General features: G+C 40.0%; 1 protein-coding gene across 1 annotated transcript in view; it reads left to right on the forward strand.

Moving 5' to 3' along the window:
- The window catches only part of RXFP2 (relaxin family peptide receptor 2), a 43,802-nt gene extending 30,046 nt beyond the window's left edge, over nucleotides 1–13,756 (forward strand). Inside the window, exons 12-16 of the mRNA XM_067563297.1 lie at nucleotides 2,804–2,875; nucleotides 5,320–5,549; nucleotides 6,407–6,817; nucleotides 12,226–12,444; nucleotides 13,521–13,756. Coding sequence (XP_067419398.1) covers nucleotides 2,804–2,875; nucleotides 5,320–5,549; nucleotides 6,407–6,817; nucleotides 12,226–12,444; nucleotides 13,521–13,756 — 1,168 coding nt within the window. The remainder of the gene's footprint in view (nucleotides 1–2,803; nucleotides 2,876–5,319; nucleotides 5,550–6,406; nucleotides 6,818–12,225; nucleotides 12,445–13,520) is intronic.
- The last annotated feature ends 5,405 nt before the right edge of the window (nucleotides 13,757–19,161 follow it).

Below are 19,161 nucleotides of genomic sequence, written 5' to 3' on the forward strand. Positions count from 1 at the left end.
AATGTGCTGCTATATAGAAATCACTGAATTGGGACATTTGTTTAAAAATCAAATAAATACACCAAACTTTGACTCATCTAAAAAGCTTTACTTGTGTAATCATTTGAACTATACATTCTTTGTGTGTGTACAATCTTTTGAACAGTAGTTTCTAAAACAAGTCGGAAACTACATTTTCTAAACCATTTTAGAATATTTGGACACAAAGATTTCTGTAGGGGAATTTTTAGGCAGAAGGGGGTTGTTTTTTGATTTGTTTGTTTAGCTTTTTTTACATTTTTGGTATCCTTAAAATATTTTCTGTTATAGTTTGCTGAAAGTAGTGCCATAAATAATTGGATATCTGTCATATTTACCATATTCTATTGGATTGTCCCTTCATTCCTTTATAATCCTTAAGGATTTCAGGGCACAGTAACCCTAATAATCAGCCAGGAAATCATAGTTCTTTGAGGCTGAGAACTCATATCACTGGACACTCAAATTAGTGAATCCCAGATTAGTGAAGACAAAATGTATCTTATATATGACATACGGAAATAGTAAACAGGCCAATATAGCACCATCAGGAGATCCTTAATGACCTGGAAATCAGAAAGGAATCCTACAAAAACTGGAAACATGGATGAATTTCTAAGGAGGAGTACAAAAGAATAGCACAAACTTATAAAGACAAAATCAGAAAGGCTAAGGTGCAAAATGAGTTAAACCTAGCAAGGGACATCAAAGGCAATCAGAAGGGGTTCTTTAAATACATTAGAAGCAAGAGAAAGACAAAGGAAAGTGTAGGGCCTCTACTTAGTGGGAAAGGAGACCCAATAACAGATAACATCAAGAAGCCTGAAGTGTTTAATGGCTATTTTTCCTCAGTCTTCACTAAAAAGATTAAGGGTGACCAGCTGCTTAGCACAATTAATATTAACGAGAAGGAAGGAAGGCACACCAAAATAGAGAAAGAACAGGTTAAAGAATATTTAGACAAATTAGATGTAATTAAGTCAGCAGGACCTGGTGCAATTTCTCCTAAAGTACTTAAAGAACTAGCTGAAGCAATCTCAGAACCATTAGCAATTGGCTTTGAGAACTCACGGAGGATAGGTGAAGTCTCAGAGGACTGGAGAAGGGCAAACATAGTACTATCTTTAAAAAAGGGAACAAAAAGGACATGGGGAATGATAGACCAGTTAGCCTAACTTCAATACTTGGAAAAATACTGGAACAAATTATTAAATAATCAATATGGAAGCACATACAGGATAATAGGATTATAAGGAATAGCCAACATGGAATTTGTCAAGAATAAATCATGCCAAACCAACCTAATTTCCTTCTTTGACAGGCTTACTGGCACAGTGGAAGGTGAGTGGGGGGCGAAGCAGTAGACATGATGTATCTTGATTTTTAGTATAGGCTTTTGACACAGTTCCCCATGACATTCTCATAAGCAAACTAATGGAAATGTGGTCTAGATGAAATTACTATAAAGTGGGTGCACAACTGGTTGAAAGACCATATTCAAAGCATATTTTGAATGCTTTCAATGGTTTGCTGTCAGACTGGGGGGTGTATATAGTGTAGTCCTGCAAGAATCAGTGCTGGCTCTGATATTATATTTTCTTTAGTTACTTGGATAATGGAGTATAGAGTACGCTTATAAAATTTGTGGATGATCCCAAGCACTTTGGAGGTCAGGATTAGAATTCAAAACGACCTTGACAAATTAGAGAATTTGTCTGAAATCAACAGGATGAAATTCTGTTAAGACAAGTGCAAAGTACCACACTTAGGAAGGAAAAATCAAATGGATAACTATAAAATGGTGAATAACTGGCCAGGTGGTAGCATTGCTGAAAAGGATCTGGGGGTTATAGCAGATCACTACTTCCTAGGGAGGTTGTAGATGTTAGAAATAATCAAATAGGTTGTCCCGGAGGCGGAGTGGGGAGACGGAACCCTTTATTACCTGCTTGTTCCACCTCCACGCCGGGAGTGAGCAACGAGGGGGTTACTTTACAATTCTTTTGTCTGTAACAGTATGTAAATGTATACATTTCCAGCAACTCCCCATAGACCTTTATTTGGTTACATTGACCCCTATAAAATGAATATTAACAACTACATAATGAATATAATTATACCTGCCCCTGTTCGTTATTTACAGGATTAACATACAGGGGTCAGGCACATCACCTTAAAACCTATAAATTTTACACTAACATTCTTTAAAGTAAAGGCATGCCAGGGGAGAAGGAAGATAACACTTTCTTCCCATCATAAAACCTTGCACAGAAATAGCAATAGGCTCATCCCCTACACAGGTAGCCAGAAAGGGAGGAGAAGAAAAGAGATAAGACTCTAACTAAAATTTATACCAATTAACAGAAGCAAAGTTTGCCCTTACTCTGACCCTGTTCCCTGTAATTTAGGCCTGACTACTTGTCCAGCTTTTAACTCTTTATTCTCCTACACTAGAATCCCCAGAATTGGAGATTTTTAAGAATGGTTAGACAAACACATGTCAGAGATGGTCTAGATTTACTAGACCATTTAGCACAGGGGCCAGGATTTGAAGACCTCAAGGTCCCTTCCAGCCCTACATTTCTATGATTTTATACTCTTCCGTAAACAAGCTCACTGCAATGAACAAAATACTAAAAGTTGTCTTGTTGAAATAGCATATTGTGCGCAGGCTACTTGTTATCCTGTGATCTGGAAAATACACTTGTTCATATAATTCAGAATGTGATAACTAAAAACTATTCTAAAGTTTGTTTATAGATAACACGGGTTAATTTTTTTCCAGCGACCTGGAAACTATAGAGATTCCAAATATAAATGCAAGAATGTTTCAACCCTTGAGGAACCTTTCCTACATGTAAGTATGGAAAATAACAGAAGGCATAGTGACATTTGTTTAACATAAAAGAATGTACAAAGTAGGTCTTATTGTTTTTCCATATTATAAAATACTAAAATATTTGTCACAATAGAGTCCTGTTTCTGCAAAAAGATATTAAGTATATCATAATTTTATACAAATACAATAAGGATAAATACATCTTCTCCATGTAATTCATATTTCCATAGGGCATCGCCCCTCTGTTCCCCACACAGTGACCTCTTATATGACACTGGGTGGTGGGGAACTCTGCCTGGTTACTTGAAGTTATGCATACCTCTGGGAATTGGAATAACTCTTCAAGTGCTTAACATCATAAGAGAGGTAGAATTACCCAGAAATTTACTGTATGCAAAGAATACGTATATTTTGGGCTGAGGAAAGAGCTGTATATGTTTGTGCAGACAGTAATACCTGTTTCATGTGACTGTTTTCCTCTACTGTCATGTCTCAATAGCTTCATAACACACCATAGCTTGTAGTCCTATTGGATGCCTGTGAAGTACAAAACACTTCCCCCCTCCCCTGTTTTTGAGGCAAATGGCCCCAGCTTATAGAGCTTGTTTTCTCTCACCTCATTGGCCCCAGCCAGGACACATACCACAAGGTCTCTCTCCTCTCAAAGGCAGTAATTATAGGGTCAATTCCACTCAAAATGAACATCTTTTGCCTTTTGCTCCAGTGCTTCATTCTAGGCTGCCTCTTTTATTTTTTGGCTCCCTCATAGTATCCACATTTGCTACTTCCATACCATGACACAGCATGTAAGTAGTCTCCAGCAAGTGTGCAGTGTTCTTCTTGGCTTTGTTTCTAGAGCTCAAATTGTACTCTGTTCTCCATTCCTCACTTCCTGTTGAAATCTGAAAGCTTCAGAGTGTGAAGCTTGAATTGACAAGTTGGGAGAGCTGCCCGCTTGGCAGAACTGCTGGCTAGATTGCTGGGCCACCCCTATGTGCTGTCCTTTGGCATATCAACCTTCATATATTTTACAATCATTTCAGAAAAATAGTGTCTTCTAATAAATATTTTCCCATTTTAATTTTATTTGTGTATCTGTATCTTTCATGTTTTTTATACTTTTGCTATTCATTAACTATTTATTACTCATGTGCGTCATTTCACAAATAGAGTGGAAGTTTTACAATTAAAGATGGATACAAACATAGATAAAATGATTGATTTGAACTTTTTGCCAATATTTTGTTACTTACCTTTATGGCCCCAAGTCAGCAAAGCACTTAAGGACAGGCTTAACTTTAAGCCTGTGCTTATAGCCAACCACATTCAGCAAAGGGCTTAACCAAATGTTTAAGTCTCACCTAAGACAATTGGACTTAGCATACTTAAAGTTTAGCATATGCTTAAGTGCTTAGATGTATTAGGACCTTTATGCACAGTCTGCAACCCTTATTCATGCAAGTATTGCCACTGAAACCAGAGGGACTCTCTGATTAGATCCTTTGTTAGCTGCTGGTGGTAAGAGTACTCTTATGATTCTGTATAATTCACAATATTAATGTTTGTTTTTTCCTTCAGATATGCATGAGAACTTCACTGGGTATCTCATAAAGTTAGCTACTGTTCTTGCATGTGGAACATAACATCTGAGTTGACAAAATATGCAGCAATGCCCTTCTGTGTACATCACACCAAGATAAAGCTTTTAGAAAGAGAGATCCATGAAACAAACTCTGTCATTCTAAAGGTTTGAGAGACATTAAAACCAAGAGAATAGACCCTATTGTAAAGTATTATAAGTTATATTTCCTTTTGGTAAATATATGTCAATAGTTTTAAACTTACTGCTATTTTTAGTGTAGATTGGGAATGAACCTCACATGTACCCTTTCTGCAGAAATAGGCCTTCATCAGAAACCACACTCCATCTGGCCTAAGAAGTCAGAATTGTCAGAACCTAAGTAATATACTTGAGACCCAGTCTGCTGAGGACCTTAAATGTCAACTATCAACTTTGTCAGTTTACACATCAGCAGTCTGTCAATGCAGAAAGCAAACTACTGTCTTGGCAAAATCTTTTCTGTCAAGACACAGTAACAGATCTGCTTCTTAGGCAATCCACTAGGAAGAACAGTGAGACAGCAGAACTGGATTAGTGCAAAGGGATGCATTAGGATCACAAATTCAGAGCATCCACTTTCAAAACCAGCTTTGAGCTGATCTGACTAAAAGTCTTCTAATGTCAGCCCCAAATCAAGAGCTACACCCTGGCTGCATATTACACTGACCAATGAGAAATGCTATTCACATTACACCTCCTTACTTAAACCAATAGGCATAATTTTGGTTGTTAGAATTTCCTCTCTTTCGCTTCTTTGTGTCTAATTGCATATCTAATACATACTTGTGACTTTGACCTGTGCTTGAACAGCAGTTTTATATGTTCATTTCTTTGCTTTCAGCTATTTCAAAAAGTTTCAGTATTGTTCCTATGCACTCCACGTGCAAATATGCACACCATTAACAGATGGGATTTCATCATTTGAGAACCTCTTAGCCAATAATGTTCTTAGAGTATTTGTCTGGGTCATAGCTTGTGTTACCTGTTTTGGAAATCTTTTTGTCATTGGAATGAGATCATTTATCAAAGCTGAAAACAAGATACACACCATGTCCATCAAAATTTTGTGTTGTAAGTATATATTAGTGGTATTATTTTTAAATTGAAGTGACAGACTGTTGTATTATGTATACGCCAATATCTTCAACCATTTACATTATAGATGAAAATATAAGCAATGCATTAACTTCAAAACATTTAGTAAATTTTTCTAATTTTGTCCCACTTTCCCGTATTTTAAATATAAGCAGAAAGTTGCTTTTAACCCTTGAAATGGTCAAGATGTATAGCAAGAGTCTATGCAGCCTAATGGTTTAACTTTATTAATGGTATTGTTAATTTTACATCCAAGAACACACAAAGATTAACCGGTGTTAGATTGGCTATTACTTGCATGCATTTTGTGATGTAACATGCCATCTTACAGTCGGAAGTGCTCTCTGGCCAACGCAGTAAATCCACCCCCCAAAAAGTGTAACACTGTATCAACTGGAGGGCATTTCCTGTTGACAAGCACAGTGGAGATGCTGCGGTAAGGAAATGTTAGTAAGTCGAAGGAAGATACACAAGTTTCAGTATGTAGCTTGCATATCTCCCATCAACTCTGCCAACAGTGTAGACCAAGCCTAAGAGAATTCTCCCGTGACTCAAGTAGTACTGGCTTGTAGTTTCATCTCCCTATCTGGATGTGATTTTCAAATTAGAGGTGTCAGCTGCAGTTCATAGATTTACTACAGTGCCATAATCCAGTGTTCATGGCATGATTGCAGCCACTTCCATCAAATTAATTTTAATACCACAATCCCTGGGTTAAATTACATTACTACATATGTCAGACAGGATCTGGCCAACTATAAAGAAGAACATTTTTAATATCTCTTTAAATTAATTACTATTTTTAATAAATTGTGAACATTTTTTTTAAATAGGTGCTGATTGTCTGATGGGTGTGTACTTGTTCTTCATTGGAGTCTTTGATATTAAATACCATGGACAGTATAAAAAATATGCTGTGCTGTGGATGGAAAGTTTACCATGTCCTATCATGGGGTTCTTGGCCATGTTTTCTACAGAGGTCTCTGTCTTGTTGTTGACATATCTGACTTTGGAAAAATATTTAGTGATTGTCTTTCCCTTCAGTAATATCCGACCAGGAAAGCATCAGACAATAATAATCCTTGTATCCATGTGGTTTATTGGATTTGTAATAGCAATAATACCATTTTGGAATGAGGACTTTTTTGGAAATTATTATGGGAAAAATGGAGTTTGTTTTCCACTTTATTTTGATCAAACAGAAGAAACTGGAGGCAAGTGGTATTCTCTTGGCATTTTTCTTGGTAAGTTTAATATATTCATATGTCTTTATTACTTGTTTCTCTTATTGTACTACAAAAACTGATTTCCAGACTACAGCAAACTCATTTATAGAAATATATTTTTAGTGCAGTTTTACTCTTCGTATTGTGGTAGCACTCAAAGGTCCCAGTCAGAACCATGTCTCCATTGTGCTGGGTGCTACATAAACACATGGTCCATTCTGTGAAGGATTTAGAATCTAATTTGTACAAGACACAAGTGAGTGTAACAAACAAGAGGAGGGAAAGAAGTGGGGGCAGGGATGTGGCTAACAATAGTAAAATAATCTAATTATATGGCCACAGCCAATCCTAGGGGCGGGCAGGCAGGCAGGTAGGGCAGACATTCTGAACACCAATTCCCAGGGGGTACCATATCAATGTGCCATTCAGCCATTTTATTTTTTGTTTTGCTGTTCCATGAGGCGCAGAAAACATTTTCTGCCCAGGCTGGAAAAATGCCTCGGGCCTTTCCTGTACATAGCTGCACTGTATGCACAACATGGTACTTCCAAATCTTTTGAAACCTTTCCATTTTATAAATTAGTAAAATCAGCTATCCCCAACCACCATTCAACCTAATCCTCACTCGTGATAATATAGGATGAAACTATCAAACTACAAAAACAGATAATTTAGATGCAGTTTAACAGCAGAAAATAGCGCTCACGTAAGATTAACAGAGAGGATCTGAGGAATCATTTTCCTAGTCAGTCTATAAAATGACCTGGGAATAAGCAGCCATAAAAACAACTAAATAAACACTCTAGTATAAAATGCACACCACCATGCCAAAGATTGAGCATTATTCAAACTGTTGGCAAACTGTCTTCCCTCTGCCCCACATTCCCTAAACCACATTAATACACTGTCAAAATATTTATGTTTAACAATTATCCCCACTTTTTGCCTCTTGGCTTCACTGTTCTGAGATTTTTCTTTTAGCAAAACAGACAAAGAATGATAACTATACACAAAAATATAGGGTTGATGTTTGTCTAGAATCACACTCCCCTCCCCTGAGTAACAAGTGTGAGGGCATTAAACTTGCTAAAGACTATGTCAAATTCATGTAGCAAACCCCTGTGAGTTAATTTAAAAAAAAAAAAAAAGCTTTAGGCAATGCCACTTGGCAGTATGAGCTCGCAAAGAAAGCCTCGTCTATTATTTTCAAAACCAAAACCAAAATATGAAAGGTAGAAATTTTCTATGATAAGGCATCCTGCTGAAAAATATCATTATACGTAGCATTGATTTGGGAAATACTGCATTTCCATGTTCCCTGCAAATTTCATGAGATGTAAACATAAAAGGACACAGCAGTTGCTGGTGTGGGAAGATAGCTCTCTTCTATGTTCTTGCTATACAAAACTTTTCAGTTTAAAGATTTTTGGTTTGAGGCAGTTTTCCTGGAACTGAGAGAATGACCTTTTTGCAGGACTTATTGTTCCATAGTATGACATATATATATATATATATATATCTGTTACAAAATAGGCTGTGGTTACAGAAATCCAACCCTCCTTCCCTAGCACCGTATGCTCCTCTCTTGCAGAAAACAGCATGGGGGGAGCAGAGCTGCACAAAAAGATACACAAGAAAATGTTGCAAGAATTAGCACTGTATCATGCCAGCTGATATCCATGCAACTCCTACTTGTGGACTGTAAAGTGGACTTGGATAAAAGTCCTCTTGTAGAGGGACACTGAGGATACCTCTCTGGGGAGAGGACCCAGGTTATTAAGAAGAGACAGATAATAGTAATGGGGTATTTGATGACTGGAAAAATTGCATGGTGAATTGTCTGCCAGGTGCAAAGTTTGCAGACCTCTCAAGACATCTAGCCAGATGTATATGCAGTGCTGGGGAGGAGCCGATGGTCGTAGTATATGTAGGTACCAATGACATAGGAAAAGGTAGGAGAGAAGTCCTGGAGGCCAAATTTAGGCTGCTAAGTAAGAAATTAAATCCAGCACCTCCTTGGTAGCATTCTGTAAAATGCTTCCAGTTCCTCATTCAGGGCCAGTTTGAACTGCAGGGTCTCGGTGCATGGATGAGACAATGGTGTTCAGAGGAGGGATTTAGATTTATTAGGAACTGGGGAACCTTTTAGGAAAGGAGGAGCCTATACAGGAAAGATGGGCTCCACCCAACCCAAAATGGAACCAGATTGCTGGCATGTAAAAGGTGGTATAGGAGTTTTTAATTTCAGGACTGAGGGGAAGCTGATGGGTGCAGAGAAGCACAAGGCAAAAAAAATACCACAATGGCTAAACAACAGAGTAAAAGATGCAGTTAGAGACAAAAATACATCTTTTAAAAATAGGATGTCAAATCCTACTGAGGAAATTAAAAAAAGAACATTATACTTTTACACGTGACTTGCCAAAGTTTATTAGGCAGGCCAAAAAGGAATTTGAAGAACAACTAGCAAAGGACACAAAAACTAACAGCTAATTATATCAGAAGCAGGAAGCCTGATGAACAATCAGTGGGAGCAATGGACGATCGAGGTGCTAAAGGAGCATTTAAGGAGGAAAAGGCCATTACGGAGAAGCTAAATTAATTATTCACTTTGGTCATCACTACAGATTCCCACACCTGAGACATTCTTTTTAGGTGACAAACCTGAGGAACTGTCCCAGATTGAGGTTTTGGAACAAATTGATAAACTAAACAGTAGTATGTCATCAGGACCAGATGGTATTCACCCAAGCGTTCTGAAGGAACTCAAATAAAAATTCCAGACCTATCACTTAAGTTTGTAATTTGTATATTATGTAGTTTGTAAGTTAGAGTTTGTAACCTATCACTTAAATCAGTTTCTGTACCAAATGACTGGTGGATAGTTAATCTAACACCGATTTTTTTTAAAAGGCTCCAGAGGCAATCCTGGCAATTATAGGCCAGTAAGACTCAGTTCAATGCTAGGCAAATTGTTTGAAACTATAGAAAAAAACAGAATTAACATAGATAAACACAATAAATTAGGGTAGAGTCATCATGCTTTTGTAAAGGCAAATTATGCCTCATCAATCTATTAGAATCCTTTGAGAGGGGGTCAACAAACATCTGGACAAGGGTGATCAACTGGACATATTGTACTTGGACTTTCAGAAAGTCTTTGACAAGGTTCCTCACCAAAGGCTCTTAAGCAAAGTAGACAGTTATGGGATAAGAGGGAAGATCTTTTCATGGATCAGTAACTGGGTTAAAATTTGGAGAACACAGGGTAGGAATAAATGACCAGTTTTCAAAATGGAGAGAGGTAAAAAGTGAGATCCCCGAGGGTCTGTACTGAGACCTGTGCTGTTCATCATATTCATAAATGATCTGGAAAAAGGGGTAAACAGTGAGGTGGCAAAGTTTGCAGATGATACAAAATTACTCAAGATAGTTAAGTCCAAAGCAGACTGTGGAGAGTTACAATGGGATCTCTCAAAATGGGGTGACTGGGCAACAAAATGGGAGATGAAATTTAATATTGATAAATGCAAAGTAATGCGCATTGGAAAAAATAATCCCAACTATATATACCAAATGATGGGGTCTAAATTAGTTGTTGTTGGTCAAGAAAGATCTTGGAATCATTGTGGCTAGTTCTCTGAAAACATCTACTCAGTGTGCAGCAGCAGCAGTCAAAAAAGCTAACGGAATGTTAGAAACCATTAGGAAAGGGTAGATAATAAGACAGAAAATATCTTAATGATATGTAAATCCATGGTATACCCACATCTGGAATACTGTGTGCAGTTCTGGTCACCCCATCTCAAAAAAGATATATTAGAATTGGGAAGAATACAGAGAAGGACATCAAAATGATTAGGAGTATGGAACAGCTTCCATATGAGGAGAAATTAAAAAGGGTGGGACTGGTCAGCTCAGAAAAGAAATGACTGACAGGGGATATGATAGAGGTCTATACAATCATGAATGGTGTGGAGAAAGAATAGGGAAGTGTTATTTATCCCTTCACATAACACAAGAGCCAGGGATCACCCAATGAAATTAATAGGCAGCATAAAGAAGTACTTCTTCATACAACGCAAAGTCAATGTGTAGAATTTCTTACCCTGGGATGCTGTGGTAGCCAAAAGTATAACTGGGTTAAAAAAACATCTAGATATGTTCATGGAGGTTAGGACAATCAATGGCTATTAGTCAAGATTGTGAGGGATGCAACCCCATTTCCTGGGTGTCCCTAAACCTCTGATTGCCAGAAGCTGAGACTGGATAACAGGGGATGGACCACTTGATCAATTACCCTGTTCTGTTCAGTCCCTCTGAAGCATCTGGCATTAGTCAGAAGACAGGATATTGTTATAGATGGACCATTGGTTTGACCCAGTATGGCTATTTTTATGTTTTTACGTTCTTAATAAAACCTGCATTGATTCCACTGGAGGAGTCATGTAGGCCAGCATTCCAGCAGCTGGTACCACTGTGGGCCCAAGGGTTCAAAGCAATGGTATTTTGAGGAGCAATATCCTGAGTCCCTTATACGCCACCACAAATCTATACACTTGCACAACAATAATGCGCAGCCCATGTTTGATCATTAGCCAGCCATATGGTGATAAACTGAGTCCCTCTTTACAGTTGCCTTAGTGTGATGTTGAAATATGGTTCTGACAAAACTGTGTTATAATACTGTTTGTCATGGATCAAATGAAAATTTGGGCTATAGCTTGGTTGTGAAATCAACTTTAACGTGTTTTTGAAAAATAGTTTAAACTGATTTTGTCCCCATCCCAACCAGCTACCTGGCCAAACTGTGTTATCAGGAAGACTAGCAGTAACAGGACCAGAATTCTGCTTTAGGTTGCACTGGTGTAAATCCAGAGCAGCTCTGACTGCTGAGAGCAGAATTTGGCCCATTGCTAAAAGTCCAGTTCTTAAACACAGATATGAAGCTAGTGTAGATTGGCTCTTAGAAAACAAGCTGCACATCCTGCTTTGCACACATTCTTCTGCAGTAATTTGTGTTGACTTTTTGAACGGAGCTGAGGTAACTGTTCTGGGGCTAGTACAAGTATCAGCCCTTCCACAGTAACAATGCCATTATTCATCAATATGCAGAATTCTTGTAGGTATTTTGTGTTTCAGCCTTAGTGTAGCATATCTAGTCAGGAGATCAGATCTCTGAAGTTACTACAGTCCTTCATTTCACACTGCGTAACTGTTGGGAGTACATGTACATAAGAAGGCTTTGTGACAGCAGAAAATATATAGGACACATTTCTAACAATAAAAAGCTACCTGTAATGATGAATATTTATAACAAAGTTAGAAAGGAAGAAAGAATATAAAAATGGTGGAAGAAAAGTAAGATAGGATGATATTCCTTTTATAGGATTTGCTGTTTTTGAATCTTCTGTTTTTCCCAACAGGTGTGAATCTACTAGCCTTCATCATAATAGTGTTTTCATATGTCAGTATGTTTTGCTCCATTCAAAAAACTTCCCTTCAGACATCAGAAGTAAGAAGAGACATTCACCTGAATGTAGCTGTTGCCAATCGATTTTTTTTTATAGTATTCACTGACTCCATCTGCTGGATTCCTGTCTTTGTTATAAAAATCCTCTCCCTATTCCAGGTGGAAATTCCAGGTAAATCTAGCTGGCTGTTTGAGAATGTGATTTCTTTGTTCTTCGGTTCAAGTTTCAATATTTTTACAGGACTGAACCCTGCAGTGCATGCCCAGTGCTCCTTCAAGCTAAACTCTCATTGACTTTGGGGGGAGTTTTGTCTGAAGAAGTACCTAACGATTATGCTCTCAGGCGTCAAATATTTGCCAAAACATTTGACTTCATTATGTTTAGAAATTAGATTCAAACTAATACACTCCCCTCTCAAAATTCATGTTAGGAACCGAGCACTCACCTGAATCATACTGTGACAAAGCTCTTGTACTGTGGTGGCTACAGAAAATCCCACAGTATATAAAATGAGTCCAGTTGTTTGCCCACTTGGAAAATAAAAAGATGCCAATCCAAACTCTAAAGTGGAAACACTGACAGATCCCTAACCGTTCACCTGCCGCCAGATAATGCTTTAATAAAAGCATCTTGCCTTTCCATTATACTTCTAGAAAACTGCCACCTCACATTTTGCATAAAGTCAAGTAAATAACTTTCACCATGAAACTAACAAAGATACTATACAAATACAGCAGATTGTCAGGAAACCTATTTTAGCCCTATTGATTTCCTGGAAATAGATTTGTTTCCCAGTAGGAAAAGTGGTTAAACTTGGTGGTTGAAAAGAAATTGTGATTCTCATGTAGGTATTCAAGATAGTTTATTTTCCCCATGTCTTAGGCCCTCGTTCAGGAAAGCATCTTAGTTCAGGACAGCACTTGAGCATATGTTTAACTTGAAAAGCTAGATATTAGTGTTAATAATGTCTGTTATTTTATTCAGTTCCACTGAAGTTAATGGAATTTAAGCACATGCTTAAATATTGTCCTGAATAGAGAGAGACTTAAGCACACATTAAAGTGTTTTTCTAAATCGGTGCTTTATTTCAATAGAGAGCAAGGAAATATATGAGAGGGTAGTTGCCATGGCACACACATTAACAGCCTAGCTTAAAATATACTACATCGTTGCTTCTATGTTATTCATAACAAAAGAAAATACTGATTGTCTTCTAAAGTTCTGTATGTCGTTGTTTTTTTCTCTAGGCACTGTCACTTCCTGGATAGTGATATTTATTCTGCCAATAAACAGTGCCTTGAACCCAATTCTCTACACTTTCACCACCACTTTCTTTAAGAAGAAGTTAAAGCAGTTACTGCAGAAACATCCAAGGAGGTCGGTTTTAAAAAATGATAGAAAAAGCTTGGCTACTTCAATAGTGTGGACAGATGATTCCTTAAATCTTGCCTCCTGTTTTAAACTTGGATTTTTAAACAAATAATTCGGGGACAGTGTAATTAAATTAATTTACGAATGATGGTTTCTCAGCAAGAATTGGATCTACCAGAATTAATTATGGTAATCTTTTTGAGGTTCATTTCAAAATGTCTTTGTCATAGACTCTAAGGTCAGAAGGGACCAATATGATCATCTAGTCTGATCTCCTGCACAACGCAGGCCACAGAACCTCACCCATCCACTCCTGTAATAAACCTCTAACCTATAATCATCTCTGTATTCATCTTCCTGTAAGATAAACTGACAGCTGTTGCTTTTATCATTTCAGTTTCATGTTAAAGCTTCAGTGCAAGCACACTGTGTGTTGGTGCTGAAAACTGAGACATTTCAATTATTCATCCCCACTCCCCCTGAAGCCCTAATTCCTGATGGAATGGCAGAGACTAAATTGGTTGTCCTTACAGACACTAGGTGGGCAGAGGGGAGGGGAAGAGGTTAATTGGAATAGGCATTAAACTTACATCCTGAAATATTTTAGCCTGTATTCAAGGGTTTGAGACTCTGCAGTAAGCCTATTGTCATCAGGAAAATTGGAAGCAAAACTGGGGGGCCAAAGTGGCAGTGCAGTTATGACTTTTCAGCACTGTCTCTGTAGGTAAAGATTAGGTACAATTCAGAGGGTAGTGAGAAGTAGAAACCTGAATTTTAAAAAGCTATCACTGTCTTTAGCCAGTAGCCATCTAAGGCTAGGACAGCCATGGGCTGCTTCTGAAGGGGATCATTGGATGATGCTGTGCCCCTTTAAGTTTCTATTTCAGTTCACTCCCCTAGAAATACTGCAAAAGCAATTCATGCCAGTACTGCCATAAAGCAATGCCAAGCAGGCAAAAATCTAGGGTCACAGCTTATAGAGGCACCCCTTGTCTCAAGCTACAGTTAATGTCCACTAACCCAGAAGTCACCTGGGTTTTTTGTAATCTGGCAAGTGGTGTCCATGCACTCACTTCAATTTCTAAAGCATCTGTAAAGTGATTTTTGACAATTATACTAGTAATTCTCAATTACAGTCTCCGTAACATGGAAGAGAGATAGCTGAAGGGGATTCCAAAAATAGTTTGCCTCAGTGAGGTTGCACTGTACATTGCATGGTGTGAGTCTGGCTAGTACTTCTCACCATGGGTTGGATACACTGCTGGGCAGAGTGTCAGCAGACTTCCTGTGTGCCTCGTATATTCTATTAAAAATCCTGTGGGATTTAAGTAATGCGTAGGCTTTGTGCTGGCTCTCTGCACAGAGATGAATTTCTTTTAACACATAAAACTGTCGCTGCACCAATTCTGCCATGACCACCCCTCGCCCCCCCCCCCATTCGGTGCTAACTGTCAACCCATGACCTGACCTTATTAGGGTATGCCTATGCGATCGGCTGTGCCTTCGGCTCCCACATCATATATGGGAAACGAAACTTAACTGACCATTACATGGGAAACGAAACTTAACATCAACTAGGAAACGAAACCTAGTGCACGTATCCCCCAGCCAATCGGGTGCTGGCACGAAGCCCATAAAAAGGGGTCTTACCCAAGCCCCTGCTGAGAGTCTTCCCGAACTACCAGCCTGATCACCTGGTCCGGACTCTCCCGCTCCCGTGTCCGTGTCCTGTTTCCCCCCCCCCCCCCCCAGCGTGAATCGTCTGTTAGCCGGCCGAGTTCGAGTTTTTACATTTATTATGCTGTGTGTCCTTCTCGCCTGGATGGTAAGGAGTTAACTGTCAGTCTGTGTTGCAGCTTTACATTCCTTCCTCCATATCAGTCTGTGTTCTGTAGCTAGCTGTCTGTTTTACATTTCTCCCTATCAGTCTGTAACTTGCAGTTAACTGTTTGTTGTCTTTTTAAAATTAGTTTGTACCTGGCAGTTAACTGTCTGTTTAAAATCATTCTGTCTCTTGTAGTTAACTGTCAGTTCAAATTCAGTTTATATTGTATAGTAATTGTCTGTTTCATATTCTATTGTATTAGTCTAGAAATAGTTAAAAATCTATATTATTCCTGTTGTTTTATAATACAATTAATTTAGTCATTAATCGACTCATTATTGACTCTCATTATTGACTCTCGAGATCATTAACTTGTTGGAACAAAGACAACCACATAGGACATCACAGTGTTATTTTTAATTTTATTTAATAAAGCAGGGCTTACGGGAAAATTAAACTTGCTTTGTAAGCCACATAATGAAACAAGAATAAAATGAAAAACAAACAAAAAAATTATCCTTGAAAGCAGTAAATTCAATTCTCATTGCACTGGGTTGTACTGGTTTGAGCCATCAAAGGAGCATTTATGGACTTAGATTCATAGACTATAAAGTCAGAAGGGATAATTATGATCATTTAGTCTGACCTCCTGCACAATGCAGACCACAGAACTTCACCCATCCACTCCTGTAATAGACCTCTAACCTAAGATTGAGGGTATGTCTACACTGCCGAGTGAAGTCTACTTACTTAAAGTCGACTTTCATCCATCGAATTTTAGAAATTGCAGCAGCGTGTACACACTACGCTGGTTGTGCAGGTCTCATGCGACCACTCTCACCACGCTTATTTCAACTTTCAAAGCAGTGCAATGTGGGTTGCTATCCCACAGTGCAACTAGCCGCGGTGGCTGTTGGGACGAGTGTCATTGTCCCATGATGCAACACTGCTTCCCTCCCTCCCTTCTTCCCCCAAACAAACAGGAAAACTATTTTCACGCCGTTTTTTTACTCCGCGCAATCGCATTGCTGTGGAGACATGGAGCCAGCTCAACTCTGCACTGTTATTGTGAGCGTCACAAATACATCGTGGCTTATCATCGAGTATTTTTGAAGTAGAGCAAGAAGCTGAAGCACAGCCAACAGCAATGCCACCGAGGCTGCCCTGGTACATGCCATCGAGCAGAACAATTCCCGATTGCTGCAGGCTGTAACGCATCATCTGCAGTCTGTGGAGCGCTGGTTCTGGTCCCGGGAAACAAGCACAGACTGGTGGGATTGCATCGTTATGCAGCTGTGGGATAATGATCAGTGGCTGCAAAACTTCTGGATGCGAAAGGCAACTTTCCTCAAACTGTGCTCGGAGCTGGCCCCATCCCTGAAGCGTGTGAACACTCGCTTGAGACAAGCTCTGATGGTGGAGAAAAGAGTCGCCATCGCTCTGTGGAAGCTGGCAACCCCCGACTGTTACCGCTCAGTTGGGAATCAATTCGGAGTCAGTAAATCTACAGTGGGCACCGCCGTATTTCAAGTGTGCAGTGTCATCAACAGACTTCAGCTACGAAAGATAGTGACTTTGGGAAATGTGCAGAACATGGTGGATGGGTTTGCCATGATGGGGTTCCCAAATTTTGGGGGGGCCATTGATGGGAATGCACATCCCTGTCTAAGCGCCTGCCTACCTAGCAACCGACTACATAAACCACAAGGGGTACTTTTCCATGGTCCTGCAGGGCCCTGTGGATCACCGGGATTGTTTCACCAACATCTCTGTGGGGTGGTCTGGGAAGGTGCATGATGTGTGCACAAATTTCATAATTGGGGCTGTTCTCTAAAATGCAGGCAGGCACTTTTTTCCCTGACCAAAAAATTCACATCAGGGGTGTGGAAATGCCCATAGTGATCCTGGGGGATCCTGCTTACCCCTTGCCCTTGGCTAATGAAGCCGTACACCGGGCACCTTGACAGCGAAAAGGAGTGTTTTAATAACAGGTTAAGCACTTGCAGAATGGTTATAGAATGTGCCTTTGGGCATTTAAATGGCAGATGGAGGAGTCTCCTCACTAGGCTGGATATGAGTGAAAAGAACCTCCCTTCAGTGATATCTGTGTGCTGTGTTCTTCATAATGTGTGTGAAGCGAAGGGTGAGAGGTTCCCCCAGGGTTGGGCTGTGGAGGCAGAAAGACTGGCTGCCAATTATGAGCAGCCAGATGCCAGCAGTACGCTGAGAGCTAACCGCGGAGCGCTTTGCATTAGGGAAGCTTTAAAAACCAGGTTCTGCAATGAGATGCAGGACTGATTTATGTTCCTGTATGTTGTTTGCCTTTGCTAAACATCCCCCCCCAAATTGATATCTGTACCCTCCAAATCCCTCCAGGACAACATATGATTTAATAAAGAAATGTGTAGAAATGATGCAAACTTTTATTTATGAACATTCAAGTCATGGGTGAAGGGGGGAAATATTCATTCACAGTCTCATGGGGTAGTGTGGTTGCTTGCTGGCCAGCTGTCAGTGGGGCCACCATAGCTTTCTGCTCGCCTCCACTGGGATGGAGGTGAGCATGTACTGCAGCCTGGCCATTCTCCTCTGAGACCTCTTGGGGGCGGGGGAGGGGCGAGGCAGGGCAGTGCAGCCCTAGGTGGAGGAGCATTATGGAGGGGATGCAGCAGGACTCTGTCTTGCCTCCACTCCTCCTGAAGCTCCACAAGCCGCTGGAACATGTCTACCTGGTCACGCATGAATCGCAGCATCTCCTGCGTGGTGCTGCGATCATGCTCCTGCATTTCTCTGCGACTCTTCCTGTCCATGTCCATGTTCTGAGACAAGGTCAGCCGCCACGCTCTGAGCTCTGTCTCTGCGGCCGCTGAGGCGTTCATGAGCTCGCCAAACATATCATCTCTTGGTGGGGTTTTTTTTCCTCTTTCTAATCTGTGATAGTCTTTCTGCAGCATTACTTGAGGGTTGGGCCAAGGCAGAGGAGTCTACAGAATGAAAAGAAAGTAACAAGGTAGCCATTGTTATCAGAGTGAAGAAAATGATACAACTGCAACAATGTAGACAATACTCCCCTTGCAGGGCACAGGGCAAACACAGACCCTCATTCCATTCCTGACACCCCAGAAGGGTTGACTCGCTGTGCCCTTACAGAGATGGGAAGCAGGGGGAGGGAGGGGGCGTATATAGTCTCTGCTTAAACCAAATAAAAGTAATCAAAGTTTTTTGGTAGGACACTGCAATGGGGAATACAAAGATAAATGGCATCTGCTGTATAGCTCGGGTATTTTAAACATGCCCCATGAGATATCAACTTATGATTATCGGAGCATGTTTCATCACATAAATAATCTGTTCCATGGGTAACCCCCCAGTAAAGTCCGATAAATGCCTGAAATCCCCTTCCTCCCCCCCACCCCAATGTAAAAGGACAGAACTGCTAAGAAGAAAAAAAACTTACCAGATGTGCCTTCCCCAGGATCATTATTGCTGTCCTGTGTGCTGCTGGACTGCTCTGGGGTCAGGAATAGGTCCTGACTTTCAGGAAGAACGGACACCCGGTTCTCATGCATCCGCTCTCCTCAGCCTCCTCCTCCTCGTCCATGGATTCCTCATCATTGTCCGTGGACTGTGACTTAGCGGAGGTATCAATGCTGAGAGGCGGCACCATGGTGGGATCGCCACCGAGAATTGCA

The sequence above is a fragment of the Emydura macquarii genome, unplaced genomic scaffold (genome assembly GCF_026122565.2).
Source record: "Emydura macquarii macquarii isolate MOO-44397 ecotype Brisbane River unplaced genomic scaffold, CSIRO-AGI_Emac_v2 contig_2473, whole genome shotgun sequence".
Lineage (NCBI taxonomy): Eukaryota > Metazoa > Chordata > Testudines > Chelidae > Emydura > Emydura macquarii.